The 25,611-nt window shown below is 40.0% G+C and overlaps 1 protein-coding gene and 1 long non-coding RNA gene across 13 annotated transcripts in view; one reads left to right on the forward strand and one right to left on the reverse strand.

The window, feature by feature from the left end:
- Positions 1–1,078: 1,078 nt before the first annotated feature.
- Positions 1,079–25,611, reverse strand: part of LOC124856526 (band 4.1-like protein 1) — a 167,096-nt gene continuing 142,563 nt past the window's right edge. For 5 of the 12 annotated variants that reach the window (XM_047347041.1, XM_047347039.1, XM_047347040.1 and 2 more), the window contains 9 exons: positions 23,086–24,483; positions 19,163–19,213; positions 16,446–16,799; positions 15,916–16,044; positions 12,210–12,263; positions 10,870–11,064; positions 5,811–5,891; positions 5,594–5,710; positions 1,079–5,037 (listed from right to left, as the gene is read on the reverse strand). In XM_047347041.1, the coding sequence (XP_047202997.1) occupies positions 5,032–5,037; positions 5,594–5,710; positions 5,811–5,891; positions 10,870–11,064; positions 12,210–12,263; positions 15,916–16,044; positions 16,446–16,799; positions 19,163–19,213; positions 23,086–24,483 (2,385 nt within the window). In that variant the 3' untranslated portion in view covers positions 1,079–5,031. The remainder of the gene's footprint in view (positions 5,038–5,593; positions 5,711–5,810; positions 5,892–10,869; positions 11,065–12,209; positions 12,264–15,915; positions 16,045–16,445; positions 16,800–19,162; positions 19,214–23,085; positions 24,484–25,611) is intronic. The other 7 variants (XM_047347048.1, XM_047347046.1, XM_047347038.1 and 4 more) reach the window with 6 other exon arrangements.
- Positions 10,911–16,030, forward strand: LOC124856530. Its single transcript, XR_007035363.1, has 3 exons — positions 10,911–10,975; positions 15,461–15,586; positions 15,893–16,030. It is a non-coding gene; the product is annotated as an uncharacterized LOC124856530 (long non-coding RNA).

Below are 25,611 nucleotides of genomic sequence, written 5' to 3' on the forward strand. Positions count from 1 at the left end.
GCTGGCCATGACCATACAGCGGTTTAACAGCAAAATAGATGTGAGTGCTGCCAGCGTTGCTGCAGAGGTTGAAGGTGGGGTCAGCCTATCAGTACTCGGACCATTCACCACATACCGATACACATTGGTCTGCATGGCTGTTGTTCCAGAAGGAAGCCTCTTCTAAAGATGATGCACAAGAAAGCCTGCAAACTGTTCGCTGAAGGCAAGCAGACTAAAGACATGGATTACTGGGACCATGTCCTGTGATCTGATGAGACCAAGATAAATTTGGTTCAGATGATGTCAAGCATGTGTGGCGGCTGTGACATAGTGAAGCATAGCATAACCCCTCCCTTTGGAAACTTGGGTACAGGGCAGTATTCCAACATGATAACGATCCCAAACATCTCCAAGACGACCACTGCCTTGTTAAAGAAACTGAGGGTAAAGGTGCTGGACTGACCAAGCATGTCTCCAGACCTAATCCCTATTGAGCATCTGTGGGACCACCTCAAACTGAAGGTGAAGGGGTGCAAGGTCTCTAACATCCACCAGCTCCGCAATGGCGGAAAGGGTGGAAGTGTATTCCAGTGGCAACCTGTGAAGCTCTAGTGAACTCCATGCTCAAGAAAGTTAAGGCAGTACTGAAAAATAATGGTGGAAACACAAACACTGACATTTTAGGCACAATTGTCAATTGTCTTTTCTCTTACGTACTGAGTTTTGTAGCCAGCAGTTTAGACATTAATGGCTGTGTTGAGTTATTTTGAGGGGACAGCAACTTTACACTGTCATACAAGATATACACTGAGTACTTTACATTGTATTAAAGTGTCAAATATTCAGTGTTGTCTTGTGAAAGGATATAATAAAATATTTACAAACATGTGAGTGGTGTACACACTTTTGTGAGAGACTGTATATTATCTGAAACCATCAATTATAAGATTTGCTATTCTTTATGCAAAATTTGCATTTTAAATGCACAGTTATTGTCATATCTTATTCTTTATTGTATATTTATCAGGGTATTTTCTCTTAAGGAAGTTATTCAAATTTATTAAAAAAGATTTTTCACACTTTGATAAAGACAGAGAATGGCAAATTGATTTTTATTTTGAATACATTTTTGACAGGAAAACACTTTTCTACCTGCATGTTTTTTTCTTTGGGTTTATCTCTAAGTGTTGTTTGAGATTGGAAGCTGATTGAGGTAAAAAGACAAATGACTGACGTTTCAATTAGTTGTCTTTGTTTCCTCTCGAACATCTGACCCAAGGGGAAGGGAAGTTCATAAATACCTTTTAATACAATTTAGATCAGCTAGACTAAGATATACTGCTGGAAGACTCCCATTAGCCCTGCATCCTGCAATAAACGTAATGCAGCATGTAATTTATTATTTATGCCTTCTTGGAAAAGAATTCATACCAGGTTTTTCACATTTTTTCATTTTGCAATAACAAATCTTAATGTACTTTAGTGGGAGTTTTTCCATACTTTAAGACAAAATAAGGATACATTTGAGGGTTATTAATGCTTTTGCGAATTATTGTATACTTTAATCTTTTATGCTGTATGATTCTTTGCTTGTTTGGCTCAAAATAAACACTAGATGGCAGCAAGAGCATTTAAACAATTTTGTGTACTTTCTGCTGTGGTTTTAAATTTCACCACACGATGGCAGTACAAAAAATCTCTTTCCCTTGGCAATGTGTTTTGTTTTGAAACAGATTTTTTATGTGCACATTGTTATAGAATAGGATCAATCACATAGAAAACCACTATTTTAACACCCCCATCTATTCCCCTTCATTTCAGAAGCAGAGACACTGTTTGAATCATAGTGAGACATTTAATTTATGCAGGTATGTTTCCTGTAGAAACTGAATGCAAACACAGCACACATACACCACCAAGCACTAGGGGAATGTAGAGCAAACGGCAGTGGAGAACTGAAGGTGGAGACTGAACAGCACAGCAGTTTGATGGCCTTTACTGAGAAGAAACCTCTTATCCATACTGTAACAATTTCAACAAATGCTTTCACCCGATTGTAATAATCATAATCAGGCAGGTTCCCTTGTCCAGTTTTTAATGTCAGTAGATCTTTCTTGATCGCTCTCTCTCATCTCGGATTCTTTCAGCTGATGAGTGCTGCTTCTGCTCCCACAAAAATCAACCCAAAACTTAAGGCACCCATTTGTCTATCTCTATTGCGCCTCTGTCCTTTGGATTTCACTTTCTTATCACTTCCACATATATAACCTATGGACAGAAGCATCATCATTTACACAAAAAATCCAGACCTTCATCCTTCAACCTGCAGCTCTCGGCTTTTTTTCTCGATGCCTTCACTGATTAAGCATCAGTTTCCCCAGCAGTTTACAGAACGTGTGCTCCAAACTTTGCAGACAAGTGCCCTCTCAACAGTCCAGTGTCATGTGACCAATATAAAATAAAACAGAGTAAAATAGAATATACAAGTCAGCAGGTTTAGGTTCTCTTGTTTCCACAGGTCTACAGCAGGGAGGGGAGTATGGATTAAGGGAGTGGGGTGGGGGGTGATGAGGGCCACAAAGCCATGGTCACAAGTCTTAGAAAAGCTCCTTGCTCCACAGCTGTGTATTATTACTAGGTTTTGGTTACGTTTCGGTACATGTGAGAGTTCACAGTTTCCTCCCTTCAGAGGACAAAGGATGGAAACGATGGCGGCTTATTGCAAAACCTCACAAGCAGTGCGCTTCACTGCCTCGGCTAATAGTGGCAAAGACTCAATGAGGGTCAACAAGGGTCGGGGCTCCATCAGAGGGATACGCATGACTGATTTGTGATGCATAGTATAGTAGTAAAGGTCACTCAGAAAGTTTGGATGTATGTGACAGGGCAACTATGTTCTCAACTTTTGCAGTGTTTGTTTTTACCCTTTTGTGACATTTCGCCGCATCACCACCACAGAAATCGGAAATGTGGTGTGCAGATGTATTCACCTCCATATAGTCTGATGCCCCTAAATAAAATGAAGTACTGTATAATGTGACAAAATGTGAAAAGGTTCTGGGGGGTTGAATACTTTTGCACAGAGCTGTATCTGAGATCTGAGGAGAGAGGGTGGGATTCACATACACTGCGCCATAACAACAAGTCCAAAGTTGCGCACTATAACTGGAGAGTTATTCCAACAGAAAGCAAAGAAAACATAATTGTTAATCTGGTGTTTTTTAACTTTTCAGGGAGTGTGTTCAAATAAGATTATCCAAAACTACAAATTGTTTAAACATCACAGTCTCTATTGTCATTTAACACAGCTCTGATTAATATTTTTATACCTAGGTTGACTTCAGATTGGGTCTGCTACTTATTACTGTTTCAGACAGGGTTAGCTGATTAAACATGGTGAAGAATCAGTTCAAGAGTAACATATTTATCGCAGAACATAACCAAAACATACAGTGTACTGGACATACACAAGACTTCCACTTATTGCTAATTTAGCTTCATGAAATTGAGAATTAAAAAAAATATGGACACAATCGGGGCTCTCAGCTGCGGAGAAGTAGCACACGCATCCAAATCGCACATAGACTGGAAGAAGTTGCTTTTTTTGGGGGCTGCAGTTCACCAACATATGTTTACAGGTAGTGCAGAGCCATCTATGTGGCCTGCAAAGGCTGCATAACAACTTAATACAGCTTTAACAATTTCCTAGTAAGACCTAGGCATGGGCCAGTATAGGATTTTCACAGTGCAATGACCTTGATTTAAAATATCTGTTTGATGGAATTGTGGGCAAGGTTTAAGACAAAAAAGTTTTACTCAGTTCAATTGGTTTTGTTTTAAACTTATTTCCAACCGTCTCGACCGTTAGTTTTTACACAGCACTACCTTTATAAAAGTAATGGATGGTTGTGCTTTGGGTTCCACAACTTGAGTGTCTGTGTTTTTTTTGCAACGAGAAATATTTTAAAAATATTTTAAATTGGTCGTTTTTGGAAGTATGAAATTAACATATGCGCCATCTTTCAGCCACCTGGCTGGCAGTGTGCAGCAGCACAACTCTGGATTATGGTGGAAAATGTTTGTGGTTTTGCAACAAACTTTTTAAAACATTAGTCTATCTTGATAGCAATAACCGGCCCATGCCTAGTGATGTCTCTCTAAGACACGCATTAATCTCCAGTGTAACAGTGTATCTGATGGACAAGTGAAGGAGAAATATTTCAATCAGTGAAATATCCAAAAACACAGAAGTTCAGGAGAAACTAAAGTCAAGTAAATAGAAAGTAAAAATACCATAAAATTTGTAAAACTTAGAACAGATAGTATTTATATTAAACATTCCTCTACAAATCCTAACACAGTGAGCAGCTTCTTTGTTGCTGTCACCAAAAACTCAACAGTCATGTTGGGATGAGGACAGGAATGTTTGGTTTATGGAGGCTGAGACCAGATCCATCAGCCCAAAAACCTGTCATTGTGTCAGCATCAGCGTTTTTATGGGACATGTTTGTGTACTTTTTTATACGTTCTCATTCCCTCTGCTATTATTATTTGAATCATGCAGATTATATTCATCTGATATAATTCATAAACAGGCAAATACTGAACATAAATCAGATCCTCTATAGGTAAAAATGTAAAAAGCTAATAAGACAGCAGTTGATTAAACTGAAGCAAGGAGGTGACGACAATCAGACTGCAGATGTTTAAACAGGAAGAAGTTCTTTCTGAGGAAGTTGGTGGAAACAAAACGAAATGTGTCTGATTCAGCCGATCATTCAACAGAAGACGGTTCCTATTTCCGAAGAAGCTGGAGTGCTGGAATGGTCCTGGACAAGACGGGGATCCGGGCCAGGTCACAGTTGGTTTCGTCTAAAGGGACAGGCAGCTTCATGGAACACAGTCTGTTCAAATGTCTTCTTGTACACAGTGGGGGTAGAGTCCATTCTTTACGGGTGGTGGGGGGCTGCTTGGCGGGGCAGGAGATTCTCTGCTGGAGGGTCCTCTCCTGTCTCCCCCCACCCCCATCTCAGAGACCACTGTGTCAGATCAGGACTGCAAGGAGAAAAAAAATTGATCTTAGGAAAATGTTATCATTTTATTCAAATTGTCTTCTTAACTGTTTAATACACCAAGAGATTCATTTTTGGATCTCTGTGGTCTTTTTAATTCTTTGTAAGCTTGTTTAGTTGAGGTTCCTCGTTGTATGGATTGATGGACAGGTTGACTGATGGATGGATGGATGGATGGATGGATGGATAGATGGATGGATGGAACACTTAACTGAACAGTCTGGAAATAAAAGTATTTTTCCATACTGTTTTATTCACTTGAAAAATACTTAAATGAAATTCCATGTTTTTCCAGACGTATAGGAACCTGCGCACCATATTCTCACATCTAACAACTAAAATTAAGAGTTTTAGCATGACACATCTCCACACTGGCTCCTATTTTAGCCTCTTTACATCCCTCTGAATTCCACTGAATAATTTCTGTTTAACAAATTAGCTTCAAAGAAACACCTTGTGCCTAGAAGGCTTCCTCCTGAACCCAGCATAATAAAACCCTGTAATGTCCTCCCTTATCGTATGCCAGACCTGCCATGTACCTCTGCTTTCCGTTGCAGCTCCTCTGTGGGAGACTCTGTTTCCCTGATAACCACTGCTTTTGTCACCAGCATGTCGGGATGCTGCTGCTTGGCCTCCTGGATCGCCATGGCAAGTGCCTGGAGCCATAAAAACACCTCTGCATGTCAGCCTTGAGCATTTTTAGTTATCAGCAGAAAATACATAGTGAACAAATGTTTCCAGGATACCGGCTCTCACCTGATGCTGGTCCACATCATCATCCCCTGTGATTATGATCCTTTTTTCGATTCTCGTCTCTGAATAGCCTCCTTTTACAGTCTGTAGAGCAAATAATGACATGGGTTAGCTGGGGTTAGGCTCATTCTCACCTTATCATTATCCTACTTAATGAATATAATACCTTGTAAAAGTATTCAAACCCTTGGACTTTTCCACATTTTGTCACATTGCAACCATAAACTTGTATTTTTCTAGATTTTACTGTGCCAGACCAACACGAAGCAATGCATAACTAAACTGGAAGAAAAATGATTTGTGGTTTTGCAGTGGTAAGGGTTTGTCCTGTAACTGGTGGGTTGCCGATTCGAACCCCCGCTCTGTCTCAGTCGTCTCAGACACTTCACCCTCCTTGCCTGCTGATGGTGGTCAGGGGGCCTCGTGGCAACCTCACTCCTGTCAGTGTGCCCCAGGGCAGCTGTGGCTACAATGTAGCTCACCACTGTCAGTGTGTGAATGTGTGTATAAATGGGGGGATGACTGATTGTAGTGTAAAGAGCTTTGGGGTCTCTGGGGACTTGATAAAGCAAGTGCCGGCCATTGAACGTTTGCCAAAAAAATATCTGAAAAGTGTGGCATGCATTTGTATTCAGCCCCATTTAATCTGATAATGCAAGGAGGCCATTAATCAGAGAAGCAGCCAAGAGGTCCATGTTAACACTGGAGGAGCTGCAGAGATCTACAACTCAGGTTGGAGAATCTGTTCACAGGATATGGCTCAAATCAGTTCTAGGGAAGTCTTTTTTAAGTTTTTTTTTTTTTCTTACCATGTCCTGTCCAGCAGAGTAGCGCTCAGAATTGTTGTCTGAGTACCAAGAAGTTGCCCAACAGATTTACTTTCACAAGCGGCGCATCACGGCTAATGCTTTAAAGCTCTGCTTGACATTTATAAAAGAAACTTTATTATAAACTTCTTTGGGAATATTTCAATTGTTATGGACACAGAGACTGAAATTAAAAGGAAAAAAGAAGCTCAAAAAAGAGAGAGATGGGACAAAAGGGAAAAAGGGGAGAAAAAGAGGAAAGAGTGGAGGAGAGAAAGAACAATGAAGAGAATACAAGATTACACTCTGCTTGCTTATACACCTGTAGCTGTTTTTTTTTTTTTTTTAACAAAATAGTACACGGTACTTATACACAGATCTTCTATATTGGGCTGCACCTCTCACTAAGTACATTTTACATTCATCTGTCAACACCTGAAACTTAATGCGCTTTTGTATACAAGGTTTCTCCACAAAAATATGCAATAGCGAGTGTGAGGACCCACAGACCTGCCCCATGGTCCCCGGACGGACACTAAAGAGGTCCGAGCCACAGACATCCAAAGGCCCCCCAAAGCACAGAAACCCCGGGAGAACCACCGCTGGGACTACCGCAACCCCAGGGGAACCACCCAGCAGCGACAGTGCAGAAGCCCCAGGGAGCCGCAGCGACGCGCCCACAGGCCCCGCCGGCAACCGTCCACGCCCGAGCAGGTCCAGCCGTGGACCCAGAGATCCGAGACCCCAGGACACACCACCCCCCAAGCAGAGGCCCGACAGAGCCCAGGGGGGAAGGCCCCGGCAAGCAGCCACCGGGAGTGAGCCAGCACACACCAAAGCACCCAGCCCCGAACACCGAGAACCACAAGTACACCAGCAGGCAGAGACTCCAACCACCGGCAGGTAGTTTGGCCATAATATGAGGCGACTGTGGCTCAGCAGGAAGAGTAGTCGTCTTGCAATCAGAAGGTTGTGGGTTCAATTCCAGCTTCCTCCTGCCATATGTCGATGTGCCCCTGGGTAAGGCACTTAATCTCGAGTTGCCTACCGATCTGTGTATCGGTGTATGAATGTGTGAACGTTAGTGAGTGTGATTGGGGGAATGTGGTGCTAGTGTAAAGCGCTTTGAGCGGTCTGTATGACTGGAAAAGCACTATATAAGTCCAGTCCATTTAATATGGGGGGGCCTAAGCTGATCCAGGAGAGGGAGCAGTCCAAGACTCAACCTGTCACAAAAAAAAAAAAAAACAGACACACACAATCACCCACTCTGACCCTCATGCATACACATAAAATCACTCGCACCCAACGTAAAGACAAACAACAATGGACGTCAGACACTCACTCACACTCCCCATGCATACTCTATACTCACAGGTCCAGGCGCCATTACCCCCTAGGGGCAACCAGCTCCTGGACCCAGGAGGTGGTCCCCTTCCCTCCTGTGGCAGAGACAGGCAGGCAGCGTCGGCACCGCCCAGACCCGGGTGACCCTGGCCCCTGCCCCCCTGCTGCAAACCCAGTCCCCAACAACCCCCATCCACCTCCGGAGAGGGGGCTATGTACAAAAGAGGGGTCCACATGGCTCCTACCAGCCCGCCAACCGGAGCCACACCAGGACGGAGCAGTCCCGATCCCCCAATGAGCTCCGATCCTAATGCCATGAGTCTCCCACGCCCAGTGAACCCCAACATGAACCTCCCCACAGGGCCACCCCCAACAAGGACACCGATATCAAACACATACCCCTGAAGCCAAACGCACAAATCCCCTCTCCCACAAGGGCAGACCCCACAGGTGAACTCCATAGCCGAGAAGCGATGAAGCCACACTCACACAGCGCAAGCTCCACACACAGCCCTGCTGTAAGCATCCCTGCCGCACCCCGCTCCCCCACCACACAGCGCGCCGCAATGGCAAGGCAAGTCTCGTTTAAAGTTTGCCACAAGCCATGTAGGGGACACAGCAAACCTGTCGAAGAAGATGCTCTGGTCAGATGAGACCAAAACTGAACGTTTGGCCTTTATGCAAAATATTATGTGTGGAGAAAAAATAATACTCCACCCTGAACAAACCCCCCTCACTGACAAGCATGGTGGTGGGAGCATCATGTTCCGGGTATGCTGGTAGCAGGGCTGGTGTTAATCGAATATTTTCTGGTTTTGACCGTTCTTAAACGGTGACTGAAAAATCTGAAGCCTGACCATCAGTCAGTTTAACAGATTGTAATTCACCAACCCCTCACCACTTGGTGGCGAGTAAACATATGAATTAGCTGTTGGCTAGCGCGGCCACGCTGAAGCAGAGTGCTTGCCTCTTGTTCGGAGAGTCTTGCTGACTTCTGAACACTTCAGTGGAGAAAAGTTCCCTGATTTCAAATCTTTGGCTGAAGTTGTGCTTGTAATTCTAGTCTCTAGGGTGGCAACAGAGCGCAGATTCAGCCTCCAGAACAACATCCTCGTTAAGTCGTCTGTCCGAGGCAAAAGTGCAAACTTCATGACATAGTGGTATATGTTCTGCAGCAATCCCACTCCAGACATTTGATTTATCCACACAGAAGTGCACAATTCAGGTCCATGTGGATCAGGAGGAAGTTGTAAGACTGTGTGTTCAGGTCACAGCAGCTGAACTGTTCATATTTTAGGTGCAATCATCATTGTTTATAAGTAGTCACATTGACCACAGCCAGTGTTGTTTGTCACTGCAGAGAAAACATTACATGAATTCATCTAGTTGATGTGTATTCTCTGTTCAGCTTGTTTGGACTGAATATAAATGAAAATAAATACTACCGATTGTTCAATTATTATCATTTAAAAAAATAAAATTACAGGTAAACGGCTTGGAGTCTAGTAAAAAGTGGTTTTACTAATTTTTATTTTTATTAAAACCTCACGTTTCCGATTTTTATTTGTAAGACATTTTTGAAATCCATCTATCATTTGTCTTCCAAGTAAAACTACTTTGTGTTGGTCTGTCACATATTTCTTAAAATATGTAGATGTAGACATTTTATCACAGACAAATGTGACAAAATGTTAAAAAGTTCAACAAGTATGAATACTTCTACACAGCTCTGCCAATTATTAAAATTAGTCTTTTTGTCATATTTTATCTTCATAACAAGTATAAATCAATCAACACATATTAATAATATATCAAATAAATCAAATTTGTTTACTCTTTCAGAAGAATTAGAGACAGGAAATAACAAGATACAGAGTGAAATTGGGGTTCTGTCAAAATTAATTCAGTTTATTATTATAGCGCCAATTCACAACATATGTCACTTCAAGGCACTGCAAAGGTAATTTAATAAAATCATACAGATTCCAAGTCAAGAACATACATTACAGTTAATTCTAACTATCCAAAAATGCAGTCAAATTCAGCAGCATTCACTCCCCCTGGATGAGCATGTAGTGACAGTGGACAGTTGTTTGCATTTAGTCAGTGACTTTGCAGTAATCCCTCATACTGAACATGCTTGTAGCGACTGTGGGAAGAAAATTTCCCCTTTAACAGGAAGAAACCTCCAGCAGAACCCGGCTCAGTGTGAGCGGTCATCTGCCACGACCGACTGGGGGTTTGAGAGAACAGAGCATACACACAAAAGAACACAGAAGCATTAATCTAGGAGTACTTTCTATGTGAAATAAAGATGAAACGTTAAAAGCAGCAGGAGCTACTTTAGTGGCTTTATCTAGGAGAGATGTAGCCACTGTCATGTTCGTAACTATAATTAGTCAGTAGCTTTCTATATAGCAGTCTAAATAAACTAAGGTTCTAGAAACAGAAGGAAATTTTCTCCGGAGGATTAGGCAATGGCTTGTCAGAGCAGGCCCAGTTCTCAAACTGGACCTTTGACATCTTAGCGGTTTATGCACTAGAGGGTTATTTCTATATTCGCCTTATTATTCACACAGAAAACTGTTGTATTGATAAATATGTAATGCTTTGTAATTATCAGTAAAATAGATTTCACATTAACTGGTAACATCTAAGGATAGGAGTTGATTTATGATGGCAGGAATCAACTTTGAACCTGTAATCCATCCTGGCCTGCTGTTAGCTTGACTTTCGATCTTAGTAAAACTGAAAGTAACCCAAACTGAGCATGGGGTGCTGAGCTAACAAAAGAACATATCCTGTGTTATCTATGAAACAGATTACTATTCCATCTCATACATGAACTGTTTCATTACTATATATATCTATTGGCTGATCCGTAACCAAGGAAACAAACATGATGTTACCTTAGTAACTTGTGTTGTGGTTGCTGATGTGATGCTTTCAGCCATGATGGTCAGAGGGGACACAACAGACTCCCTCCCTTGGGGACTGGCTTTTACCTGCAGCACAGTAATTACAGAGCAGTCACACACACACACACACACACACACACACACACATACACGCACGCGCACACACACGCACGCACGCACACACACCCACACACACACGCACACACACATTCAACATGTTCATACACAACATGCGCTGCTCTGCTAGCCAAGGGGTCTCAGGGCCCTGGCTTAAAGGTCACACAGACATGAGAGAGGGCTCCTATATATTAATGAACACGAGGATCTCTCTTTAGATAATTCTGCACCCAAGTGTTGAAGACACTTGTGCCACTAAGCCCCCGCTACATCAACTAGAACCTATATGTTCTAAGAGAGATATTCTGGGCTGCACATAGAACATAGAGGGCTTCCCATTACACTTGATATAGAGTAAGAGTTCTCTGACTGTTATCTGACAATATTAATCCAGAATAACAAAGTCCCCAGTAAATGAACAGAATGATTTGACGAAAAATCCGAATTCAGTGGCTGAAGTTAACCAGTAAAATGTTCCAGTTTACAGTTGGAGACAAAACACAATGTCAGGAAACAAAACAAAACATCACAATGACTGTGGAGTCAGACAGGAAATCAGCAACTGGAGAGAAGAACTCTATTCACTATATATCAAAAAATGAAGGTTTTCATTCTGTGCCAGAGGTGATGCAAATAAAAAAGTGTTGCACAGCTAAATATTACTGATAGGTGTCTGGCTCTCAATAAACTTCAGTCATAAAGTCAGTCAGTTGTTACCACTGGATCTGCATCCACAAATAAATAGATTAGGCTTCTAAAGGACACAATTCTCAGATTTTACTATGTAGCTCCACCTTCATGCCCAAATATGATCACGCCAGGCTCCTATTACACCAAAATCCACCCCAGGACTTTAAAGCATCCATCTGGATGCTCGGTCTTCATGTTTTACATATTTGTAAGTTATGTGTGAATAGCTTTTTGTTATAAGTGACAATTTCAACAAATTGCAGAAATAATTGATGGCAACGACAAGCCTTTGCTCAAAAACAGAACAATTATTCAGAATAATATGTTAGCTCAAACTGATTCAAGCATTTATTTGTCTAAATTCATGTGTCGAGTCATCATAACAGTAAGCATATATACTGTGTCTCACGTAAGGTGATTCAGTTGGACACACACTGAAATAAAGGTCAAGGCTGCAGCAGAACCAACATACAGCCACATACATTACTGTCAGTGTGATGGATGTCCTCTACAAAGACACTTACTGGGGAGCCATTTTCCTTCGGAACAGCAGGGGCTTCCTGGGAGCTGAAAGGGTTCTAAAAAGGAAACAAAGAAATAGTCCTGATTAACCCTTTTTACCAACTACCAGCAGGATGTTTGCTCCACATTTACACAAAGGGATTTGTTTGCTTCCCAGGAAGACTTCCGCATACACTGATTGTCCAGTTCTGCACAAATAGCAAACATTTAGCCAGAAGCAAATGCTCAACCATCATATATGGATTATATGTACAGTTTTAAAATTATTTCTAACTTTTATAGTGGTATGTTTGAATGAACATGACAGACACAATCTGTTATCATTTAAGATTTATTTTTATATCATAGCAATTATTAAATGAATTTATTAGTTTTAGGGCAAAGTCTCTCCATAACATAAAAAGAATAAATCAGATAAATATCATCTACTGCCTTTGATCTATTAGCTATAGGTCAGTGGCTATAAATAAGAATATGGGTTAATCCATAGTACGTTTGGGCTGTGGGGTACATCTGAGTATCCTGGGAAATGACTGGCTCCTGAATGCTTCACAGTGTTTCACATTTGGTTGGCATGCAGCTCACAAAAAAATATGCACAGTTTCTATCCCCCCCTTTGGCTAGAACAAGGCTGTTGACAATGAGACTCTTACACCAAAGCTGTAAAAAGTTAAACAAGAAAGAAAATCATGCGATGCACTGTGATTATGCAAGTTTGACTCTAAATGGCTGTGCTGTCTTGGGCTGGTGTCCTTTGAGGAAAATAAGAAAGTTAATCTCAAGAGAATTCCTTAACAAATAAAGGTTAAAAAAAAAAAAAAAATGAACCTAATTCCAAATGCTTTAGATATGCTGTGATTTGTAAACGTTACTGTGATTTGTAAACTGCAAAGTTGTATGAAGTGCTAGTTTTTGTTAGAGTTGTTGTTAAAATTCACTAGAACATGAAAAACAGGGAATCTGGATTTGGACACACTCATTCTTGGCCATTAGATCATAGTGAACTTTCAGTTAAACTAAATGTTTTTAAACAAATGTTATTTTGCCATAATGCACACTTCATAATTATGTAAAATCCAGAGGTTTCTTCCTTCCAGGACCAGGTAATTTCTCTCCACTGTCACCATGTGATTGTGTGAATATTTAACGGAGTATGATGGTGTCCTTAAACAACCAACTTCAACTGATTAGCATATACCTTTACTAGACTTTTTTGCGAATTGGTGCTTTATTATTGGGCGGAATGGATGGGATTAAATTAAATTTAACTAAATTAAGACCTGCACCAAGGAGCTGCTCTGAGCACCTTTGCCTTGCAGCAAGAAGGTTCTGGCTTCTAATACCGACCTGGGGTTTGTCTATGTTTGGGTTCCTACCAACACTCCGGCTTACTCCCACAGTCCAAAAATATGCATGTTAGATTAATTGATCTGTCTAAATTTCCTTTAAGTGTGTGTGTGTAGAAGGAGGTTCTACTTCTGAAAGGTAAAATTAATTTGTGGAAAGTCTATCCACGACTACCGCTATCACTACAACCACAACTTTTCCTGTGATTTATTTTTCTTTATATAATTATTTTTCCACCAAGTTATATTTTATAAATATAGTTTGTAACGGCACAAATATATTATTTTATTGTATGACTATGATTTACAGGCTGTTGTGACATCTAGAAACGGAAAGGAGCAAATCTATGTGATATATCTCCCTCTGCTGGCCATCTAACGTTATTGTAGATCTTTATCTGCCTATAGATCATCTCCCCTGCCATTTACTGCAAACTAACCCCCCCCCCCCCACACACACACACACACACACACACACACACAGAGAGAGAGAGAGAGAGCACTCAGGCTTATTCTGACAACTTTAAAGCTATGACTCAGCACTGATGTGGCACTTCAATGGGCCCCTCTCTCCATCATCTCCTGAGCACATCCACACCATTAGCTGAATGGCTAAAGAGCCCGGCCATGATTACATTTTAATAAGGCACCTGTGGGACGGCCAGCCTGCACTCATTTCTCTGCTTCCGGAGATGAATGGCAGCTGCACCTGCTTTCATCCCTCTCATTAATATACTGTCAATACTTTAATCATGCCTTAATGATGCTATTACGATCCCCATTTCTTTTGGGAATATGGCTGCCGTGTTGCTGAGCCCCCTGGATAAAAGATTCTTCCCAAAGTCCCGGACTTCACTGTTCGCCTGTTTGGTGTCTGAGTAATGGAACCGGTGCCGCGATGTTGCAAACTGACCTCTATCATTCCTTTTACCGGCCCCAAAGCCTAATATTTCAGCATTCATGTATAAAATATGTCATACATCAATTTATTATTATAGAAGTAACACACTTCAAATCAACTTTAAATGTTCAAAGTAGCATTAAAAAAACTATTCTTTCACTTTTATTCCCATTGGTACTATGCTGTTAGTTCATGCAGTAAAATAATACCATAATTAACTGATTAATGTCATATTTATTCAATCCCAAATATCATAACTCCTCATAATGAGTTATTGATATTATGATGTGAAAGTGCACACACATATATATACACATACACATATATACATATATATATACATATATACATACACATATATATACACATATACATATATACACATATACATATATATATATATATATACATATATATATATATATATATATATACATATACGACCCACTATGGAATAAGCTGTAGAAAATGACTGACTGACTATATATATATATATATATATATATATATATATATATATATATATATTGTAATATTGCACAATGGATGTAAGTTTACTTTGGTTAACAAATAAATTGATAAATTGGATTCTGAAATTTAAAGGGGCTTCCACCATCTTTATTTTTTCGCAATAAATTCTGCGAAGAGAAATTGACCAGTGAGCAGAATCAACCCATTTTACGCTTGGCTGGCTCTGACTAGTGACAATAAGGTCAGAAACTTATAAATACAATATTTTTATGACTTGTAAATGCAACATTGTTTAAGCCCTACCAGGTCACGTAAATCACAGCACTTTTCGGTGTGGAAGTTGTTACTGCTGAAAAAGGACTCACAGGTAGTTATTTTCAGCATCAGTACAGAGTTTAAAATTATTTGGGGGGGAAGCATAAAAGTTGTACAAAGCGATTGAAAAGGAAACAGCATTTTTTCTGGATGTTTGTCTGCTGTTTATTTAAGCTGCTACAACAGAGAACTAGACTTCTTCACCATGTTGCCTTTGCAGATTTGGTGGTATGAAACCCAACTTTTTCAGGAAAAAAAAGGAGCCCTCCACTACGGGTACCCACTATAGTGATGTTAGTCGAAGGGGAGGATTGACCTATCGCCTTTGGGAAATCTCAGAGTTAAGGTAAGGTATTATCAGACCTGTCTCCTATGTTCCTTGGTCTTCATGATGCTTGTTGTTCACTAATGTTCTTTAACAAACCTCTGAGGCCTCCACAGAACAGCTTGGGTTATTCTGATATTAAATTAAACACAAGTGATCTCTGTTTACACTTTTCAGATTGTCAGTTGTAGAAAACTTTGAAAAACATGTATCCTAACAATTATGCACTACCTTGTGTTGGTTTATCATATACAATCCAAATAAAATACAATGAAGGTTGTGTGTGTAACAGGACAAAATGTAATGGCGTGTGAATACTTTTGCAAGGCACCACGTCTGCTGTTGTGTACCTGTGGAGAGACATCGGTGATGTTCTGGTGGATCTCTGATCCATTTGTGTGCGTCTCCGTCCGGGTGTCGGCCCTCTTAAGTTTGTGAGCCACACTCACAGCACTGGCGTCTTTCTTTGCCACTGGAGGCTGTGGAAAGAACATGCAGTAAACTTACTTTGAGCAGCGGCCAGATTTTGTCCCTCCCTTATCAAAGAAAGGCAAATAAACATTTCACTGGAAGGAAAAAACAGAAAAATGAATTTTTTATTAGTTTGTTTTTTTTCCTGTTGAAAATAATAGCAAATGATGATGCAAAGACTGGGAAATTCAGGGGAATGCCGAGTTAAAAAATAATAAATGTCAATAAAGGGCAAAAACAAGGTTTGGAATCAAATTGAAGAAAATAAATGTAACAGAGTAAAACAGTCAAAAAAATCAAAAAATAATAAAATATATTCAGCAGGCAACCATGGCAGCATTTCCAGCAAGGCGGGATGAATCCAGCATGTGATGATGAGGATGAGGGATGATATTGTTCATCTGTCTACCTCATGATGGGTTCCCTCCTCAGGAAGCTTCTCCTCCATTGGGAACTTATCCCTGGAGCACATTAGACGGGAAGAGTAGAACCTGGAGGTCTCCTCAAAGTCCTCTTGTCCAATCTCTGGCTCCCTCTCACCGAGCTCTGACACGCCCTTAGAAAAGTCCTCCATCCCCAAGTGCAGGTCCATGATGACAGTGAAATCCACCTCTGCCTCCAGGCTGGATGTAGAGCTGACCGTCATGCTGGAGCATTTTCGCTCAATACCCAGCTGGGTTTCCCTCATGGAAGCCACCGTGTCCCGCTCCTGCTCCTCCTCCGAGGCTAGGCTCGGATGAGGTCTCCTCTCCCCAGACTCCTTCTGGTGCAAGTACAGACAGAGGGTAGCCTCCATGTTATTATATAACTAATTAGGATAATGGACATGGTAGGAAGATGGGAACGCGACCCTTTATGTGCGGAGGATCCGTATGACAGATTTAGTCTTAAGACACAGTGCATGCAACAGTTTCGGAACAAAAAAATAAGCCATGCAGAGATGGTAATACTTAAAATAAAGGATTATCAGATAAGAAGCAGGGCTAACTTTCTTTTCCTAAACAAAAAAAAAAAAAATCATACATTTGATCCATTTTTTATAAATTAGCGGAAGAAGAAAAGACCTTTCAACATCTTGTCATGTAATAAATACCAACATCAGAGATTTTATGTAGCAGACCAACACAAAGCATTACATGTATTTTAAAATATTTTTTCAAATAAAAAAACGTGGCAGAGGCTGGGGCAGAGGTTTAACCTCTAGCAGGACAACGACCCTAAACATACAGCCAGAGCTACAATGGAATGGCCCAGAATCTGAGGCAAGACTTAAAAACCGATGTTTAAAGATGCTATGTGTCAAATTTAAGGAAGCTTGAAATATTTTTCTAAAGACAAAATGGTGAACAGATCTGTATCAAGATATGCAATGCTGGGAGAAATACATCCCAGAAGACTTGCAGCTTTAATAACATTACAATGTGGTTCTATAAAATTTTGTCTCAAAGGGGCAGAATACATATGCATGACAGACCTTTCAGATTTTTTTACAGTTATGTGCTGTTTTGTGTTGGTCTGCCACATAAAATCCCACATAATTACTTTTAGTTTAGGGTTTTAACAAGACAAAATGTGAGAAAGCTTTCTTGTAAGGACCTGTTTGTAAGTAGTGGTGTAACTACTCTAATGTGGCAAAGGGACATTTAATTAGTCACATTAGTTTTAAGTATTAATTCAGGACAGAACATGACAGACATGTAACACAGTAATTAAAACATGGTTTGTAATAGGGTTCAATTTTAAGCAAAATTTTATTGTAAAAAGTTCCTTGTTTTATCCTGATAAAAAACTTGCATGATAGACACATTATGTTGGCTCATTTCTTTTAGAGTTTAAAGAAGGCACAAACAAGAAAGCGAGAGACTGAGAGCATCTTATCCAGGTTCAACCAGCAGAAGACCAGGTGGTTTTGGGGGCAAACACAACAAAAGTCATTCTCTGCATTACAATAAGATGCAGCAGTTCTTTGTTCGTCTATATCTCAAACAACAGACAAACATGCACACACACACACGATTCATAAGCATTCTTTTGCCATTTCCTGACATAAATGACAAAAAGAAAAGTTGAATAATAGAGGAAAAACAAACATTGTATAACTGGAACAATGTGCCTTAGCATGCACAGTGGCGCTCTAAGCTCTAAATGTGGACATAACATGCAGCCAATTACTCACAGAATGAAGTCATAATGAAAATGAATGATAACAGTGTATTAGGTTTGGTAGATGCTGCAGCAGCTCAGCGTGTGTTCTGTGAAGATGTGTAACTTCAGAGGACACAATACTGCCATCAATAGTAATATAAGCATGCACCTAAATTACAGATGAACCAATCACATTTTCTAAGGCCTATTTCCAATCTCCAGCAGTTGTAAAGCTTTGATGTGCTAATGCTTATTTTAACCTAAAACTATTTTTTAAAACAACTAAATTATAAGAAGATACAAGAATGGAAATTGAAATGTTTTTTCTAGCCTTTTGACATGATTATTTATATTAGGAGCCGAGGGGACATCCCAGCATGTATGAAAGGGTTAAAACTGTTTTCTTTGCTCAAAGATTATTAAAACGCTGCCAATATTTCTAGCATATTCAATAACAGGCTAAAAACTCAAAAGGATAAAACTTGGCTTCAATACATTCACCCTTCCTGTTGTCTGCTGAAAGTCTTGCTCTTTCTCACTCTGTCTTGTAATGGCATAGAAAATACAATTTTCTTTTAAATAGTTTATTGCAGGACTTCATTTGACTTAATTTTTAAGGACCTTACAGATAGCTAACTTTGAGTCTTTTTCACTCAGAAACTGCTTCCTGTGTCGTAAGCGTGACCTGGTATTACACTTTGCCAGTAAAATTATAGCAAAGCACATGTCTTTATGAAATTGCTTTATAAACTACCTAACATTAGTGGCAGCAAATCACAAGGGGTTTCGCTCCCAGACCACACATTTACTTTGACAAATGAGAAACTGTGAAAAGAAGCACTATTTTTTACAGCTGTTGAGCTATATTTCTAACAAGGAAAAGTTGGAGTTGTGGGTTAAGAGGCATGTATGACAGCAAAGATGCAGAGGGAAAAAGAGACGATGGGTGAGCATTCAAAGGTGGCTTTGTAAAGCAATAACCTTTAAGTCAGCAAATGGCTCTTCATATATGGCTGGAGTAGAGACAGGCTCCTGCAGAGGGAAGCAAAGGACAGAGCAGAGGGAGCAATGGAAGGTTAATACAGCTGAACAGGAATGGCAGCCCAGCAGACACAGAAATCCAAACACAGCATACAACAGAGCAAACCTAAACTCGGAACTGTAATATTTAAATAAATTGTTCAACACTTTGTTCAAAAGCTAATGAATCATTGTTGTTTTCCCAGGGTTTAATTTCTTAAGCCCAAGTTTAGGTACGAAATTCAGCCAGATCCAAGGCTGCTAAATCTGAATCTGGGCCCAAATTTCAAGCACAAATTCACATTACCGAAGCACAGACAAGAGGTGAATCTGATAAAGCAAAACAGTATCTAAAAAAAATTGAGCAGAGTCAAAGGAGTCCTAAAATCATGCAATTTAAACGTGTTGTCTGTGTAATAGCAATCACATAAAGAGCAACCAACATCATCCTATGGCTAAATGACACAATAGGTTGATTGTTAGTGGCTCACATAATGACTCATGGCTTAGCTACTTAGCTGCTTTGGGATACTGAGCATAAAGGTGATGTCATCAAACTGGGTGCAGTGATTTTGGAGGTTTAGGACATGTAAACATACAGGGGTTGCAATGCAACCGATAACGAAGAAAATATGGTAAACTCCTGCTCTAGTTCAATTAAAATGTTTTTTTTTCTGATTGTATTATTATAGACAGACAATACTCCCCCCACCCCGCTTTTTTGTTAGATAGAAGCCATTAGCCAACAGAGGAGGTAAACCTGTTCCTATTTATAGATTCTTGTTACTTTAAGTCACTCACTAAGTTGCTCTGGGTCACTAGAGTGACCCCGCAATTAACTCAAGTAAATAACCAATTCAATCAAATGCATGTAGTCTGCAGAATTAATCTGTGTTGCTTATGTACCTTATCTACTTAGCAGCAGCTAGCATGCTGACTCAAATGATTCAGTATGAAGATTTAAAGAGGAGATATCATGCAAAATCCACTTTTTTACCCCTTGAATACCTTTTGTTGTGTACTTAAGAGTCTGTAGTAGTGCTGAAAAGTTAAAGTTAGTTTCTCCAGGTGCAGCAGAAATATCCTAATATTATGTTGGGTCATATATTTCATTCCATAGAGTTTTCACTATCATTTGTTACGTTTTTTCAACTGTTGCATCACAGTATTTGCTGTGGTACAGCTAAATAAGGTCATGGACTTCAGGTTGATGAATTTTATTTCTCATTTTGTAGTCCAAGCTCAAGTATACTGAAACTGCATGTGGATAAGTCTAAAAGGTCGGTTGTTGGGTGTATTAACCCACAGAATTCATTACACCGTCACCATCATCAGAACCTATTCAAAGTGCCTGGTTTAATTTCATTTTTCATGGAAATCTACCCACATCAGTAGAAAAATTCCTATTTCCCCCACTTCAAGGAGTGCCTTCAGCAACCTCCACTGGTATCAAGAAGGATTTGTCGAATTACTTAATCTCACTAAGGGGTCAGTTTCTTTTGTGTATGGAAGAGATGAAGCAAAGCGGTAAGCTGGAAATAAAGCTAAAATGATAATAAACTTTATTTTAGACATGAATTTGTTGTGTGTTGATATGCCATCATGGACATTGTACTGATAGCAGTACCATCATGCCTTCTGCTTCTGTGAGTGCTGTGTGCTGCTTTTAGCTCCTTGAGGACAGAACCGTACTGTGTGTTGTGAATATTATTATTACATAAACAGTTTAGCATTGTTTTTGCCGTTTTGTCTTGTTTCTGTGTCACTAGATAATTGTTATTAAAATACAACAGTCGCTGAACAGGTCATAAACAGGGATAAAAGAGGAGCCTGTGGAGCTACAATAACAAGCAATTCAGACCAAAGCATTGCAGTTCCACTTTATATAGACCATAACTGAATGATTTAGGTGGGAAAAGGAAGGATTTAAAAGCTTGATATGTCCCCTTTAAATGATCAACCTCTGTGCAGGAACTGTCCAGCTCAATTACCCAAAGGTATAGTTGTTCTTTAATATTTTATGGCTTAAAGTGTTTTATGTTTATATTTTAGATAAGTACGCAATGCCCGAAATGTATTAAAACGATATTATAAAATATCAGTAGTAAGTTTCCTTCAATGTTCATCTGTGACTCGATGACATCAATGAAAACACCCTATAGTGGCATTCCGTTCACTCAGAGGTCAAAATTTCAGGGTTAAAAGCTTGGAAAATTAACAGGATTGCCTATTGGAAGTTAAAATTCCAACTTAGAAATTGGAGAGGCTCATCACCAACTCCAACCTCATAATCCAATTAGGCTGGTTCGACTCAAACTAGCAAATCGGACTAGCTCTCAGACTTCCAACTGAAATAAGATCAAATTTAGGTGTGAACTTAATCAGATATTTAAAACTCAAAGAAGATTGTAACCCTTTATATATCTCCTAAGAAGCAAAGGAGATTGCAACTCAGGAAGCAGACTGCTATAGTATAGTTTCAAGAGTTAAATAAAATAGGTATTTTTCATAAAAAGGAATCTATAAATAATTCTTGATCAAAAACATAAAAAACATTCTCTCATGATTGTTTCATTAAAAGACAGGCATACAATTTTTTATTTTTTGGGAAATTATTTTTTGGCAAAAAATAATTTTTGTCTATGTTTAGCATTAAGAATGGGACATGGTTCAGTGCTTGCTGTATGTAGTTTAATTATCAGGCGAGGGGATGACTGAGGTACAGCAAGCTTCTACACCTTTTTGTTAATGCTGCCAGTACCGGCAATATCATCTATCAACAACAATCAACCAGCGTAAATTTTTTCCACAAGATCATGTTGGTTACAAATCTATGCACTTTAAAAAGTCATTAAATCACAAATTGGACGTTCTAAAGTCTGTAAGAATGGCTCGAGTCCTATGTATGGAGGAGCTGCTGCTATTTTAACACACTCCCTGAGTTCTGTCAGATCTTGATATGACTGTCACACCCAAAGCTGTGCAACACCTCTTCTCATCCCTGTTTAATCCTCTACGCAAGAGCTCGACTCAGATGAAAAGGTGGTAAAAGATGAAAGTTGTCAAGTCTATTCTTTTCAGATTCCTTCCAGTGCCAAATGTGTGCAAACTCCCAATGATAGCGGCAGTGGAATGAAGAGCAGCAAATCTGACTGAGTCAGGCACTGAGCTGCTTTGTTTCGCTGCTCCCTGCCTGCTGGGGTTTCACAGTCAGAGGCACCAGTATGTTTCACTGCTCGTCTTTTCATTCAAGTGAGGTTGGAGGAAATAATGGCCCCATATTGCTAATTTTCACTCATAAAAATCCCTGGATTATTAAAAATTCAAGTTCACATCAACATTAGTCTGAAAAATAAAATTGTATGGTGTGGCTTCTGATTTCTGAAGATAATAGTTTTCCCAAAAAGTAATGGACTGCAGTACCCTTTGTTTTCAAATGCATGATTTAATTTAAACAGGAACTATTTATTTTGCCTTTCACATTTGACATCACCTAAAATTGTGCTACAGGTATCACAGTGGGTGATAATCCTTTAAGTGAAACCCAAGGCTGTTATGTTTTAAAAGACAAAGCAGTATTTTTTGTCTCTGTAAACTTTCACAGTCAGTGCAGAGATGCCAGATATGCTGCACAGTGTGGTGCATGTTGAGAGAAATGGGATGGAACAAACTGGGTAGCCATGTGGGAAAATGTCTAAGCATTCTGGCTAACCCATACAGGTAAAGGAGCCTTGTGTGCATGCTCCATCAATAGCCACAAACTGGTAAAATGGATGAGTGTGTCAGATCACTGAAACTGTTGAAAAGAATAAATGGTGTGCAAGTCTGTCTGAAGCTCATGCGTTATCTCCAATGACTGAATAGCAGATGCCAAGCAGAGTTACCGAGTGTCTCTTCTTGGCTGCGTCCAGGCTCTGCTCCCTGCCGGCATTTCTGCTATTCCGCAGTATTAGTCCAGACTCCTTGGCTTTCTGTGTTTTCACTGGCGGAGCTGGGGGAGCCATTTTGGGAAGTGCTGAAGTCTTTGAACTAAACTGCTGATTCTCTGTAGGGCATCTGCTGGTCTGAAAGCCTTCGTCTAGATGTTCTGTTTTAGCAAAACCCTCTGGATCTCCGGGGAAAGCTGGATGGAAGCTGGGGATGTCAGTCCAGTGAAGGTCGGTGGATCCCTCTGGAGAGCCAACAGACCAGCGGTATTCTCGTTTGATGGCCTGTGTGAACTCCTCCTGCCCTGTCTGGTCCCTCTCGTCCTTACACGCAATGCTCTTTGAGCGCTCGGGCTTTAGGGGAACGATCCTGGTGATCTCTGACTGGTAGCTGCTGCCTGATAGACGGTGGAAAGATGTCCTGTGGCTCCTTTCGCCAAGGAAACCTTCAACATCCTCCCCACCAGAGCTACTGAGCTTTCTTTCATGTTTTTGCACTTGTCGAAGTTTTACCTCTGCTAGCTCTTTGTTTTCAATAAGGCCCTTTCTTTGAAATTTCACCAGATTTTCTCCTTTGCCACTAGCTAAAGAACTGTCATGTTCTACTTTTCCAGGTCCATTTAATAAGCCTAAATCGATGGTTGCCGTCTCAATCCGATTTACCTTTGACTTTACCTGCTCTACTCCTTGAATGGGGACCTCTTTGCCCTCACCAAACTCCTCTTTCCTGTTGTCTTTATATACACTGACAAACTGATCCTTTGGTAATCCTTGATTGTCTTTCCTTATGATCACTGGGGATGCATCATTTTGATCTCCTCTTTTAGATGTTTTTTCTGATGTGTTATCTGAGTCTGAGTCTTCATTCTCCTCTCCGGAGGAATCGCTCCCTAATTTCCTGTTGACGAGCTCTGCAGGAATTCCCACGTTTAGGCTCTGGGGTCTGCTTTTTTTTCTCGGTTTGGAACCCATCTTTTCCTTAATCTGGTGTGAGCCTGGAGCCACATCACTGTTTGCCTCAGGGCCTGAGGCTTGAGAGGGTTTACTTTGAGATTTGTCTAGTAACCAGTCTACATTCTCAGGTAATTGAATCGCAGAAGACAAAGTCTCAGAGCATACAGCTGCCTCTCTGGGTGTTCTTGTTGATGGAAATTCATCAATATGGCTTTTCAAGTCTCTCCTGTTATACCCTGCTTCCTCTTTATGCATCATTTTGGTAATGTCTATCTCTTTTTCCAGGTCCTTTTTCTCCCACAAGGAATCAGATATGTGGGATTTGTTCTTTTCTTCTGCCTTCCAGTCATGATCTGGTTGATAAGGTTTCTGTTTTTCAATCAATACCCACTCCTCAGAGCCCTATATGTTGGTATAGATTAAGCACAGTTAGACATGCTGAGCACAACTGCTAGCAAACAATGACATCTACAATATGGGAATAAAACATGCAGTTTATGTACAAGTATGTTTTAGTTACATAGAGATGCATCCTAATAAATTTAGAATAGCATCAAAACATTTGTTTGTCAAAGTAATTTAGTTTAGTAGGTGAAATGTATTTTATAAAGGTTCATTACACTCAGAGTGATGTTAAGTGTTAGTTTTGATAAATATGGCTTACAGCTAATAAAAAGCCAAAATTCAGCGTCTCAGAAAATTCTAATATTACTTCAGACCAACAAAAAATGGATTTTGAATACAGAAAAGTCAGCCTACTGAAACATATGTCCAGGTACTGAACAGTATATGCACTCATTAACTGGGCAATGCTCGTTGTGAATAATTACTGTATCAGTCCAGCATTACATGAAGGCAATCAGCCTGTGGCTTTGTTGAGGTGTAACATAAGTGGCCTTCAGCACATCTGTATTGTTGGTTCTGGTGTGTCTCATCTTCTTCTTTACAATAGGCCATAGGCTCTCTGTCCGGTTTAGGTCAGGAGAGTTTGTTTGTCAGTCAAGCACAGTTTAATGATGCCACAGTCATTAAACACTGTTACTTGGCTTAATGACGATTGCATTTCAGCAGTGTGAGCAAACCATGAATCATGAAGTGGACCAACACCAGGAGATGACATGGCCACTCAAATCATCACAGTGTGGAAGTGTGGAAGCTTCATGGTGGGCCTCTCTACTCTTCCTCTAGACTCTGGGTCCTTGATTTGCAAATTAAATACAAAACTTAATTTAATCTAAAAAGAAGACTTTGGACCACTGAGCTGCTGTCGTTTCTCTCCATAGCCCATATTCTCAAGGCTGTGGTTAGAACTGTTGCTTCTACACATTTTTCTAACACAATTTCTCCTTCCACTTAACTTTCTGTTAATATGCTTGGATAAAGCGCTCTGTGAACACCAGGCTTCTTTAGCAAGTGCCTTCTATGGCTTACCTGTGTCAATGACTGTCTGCTGAACAAGTGTAATGGTTTAATTTTTGTATGAAAAACGTTTTGTTTTTTAATTGGTCTTATGTAATATTCAATTTCCCA

Source organism: Girardinichthys multiradiatus, chromosome 20, assembly GCF_021462225.1.
Source record: "Girardinichthys multiradiatus isolate DD_20200921_A chromosome 20, DD_fGirMul_XY1, whole genome shotgun sequence".
NCBI classification, from domain to species: Eukaryota; Metazoa; Chordata; class Actinopteri; order Cyprinodontiformes; family Goodeidae; genus Girardinichthys; species Girardinichthys multiradiatus.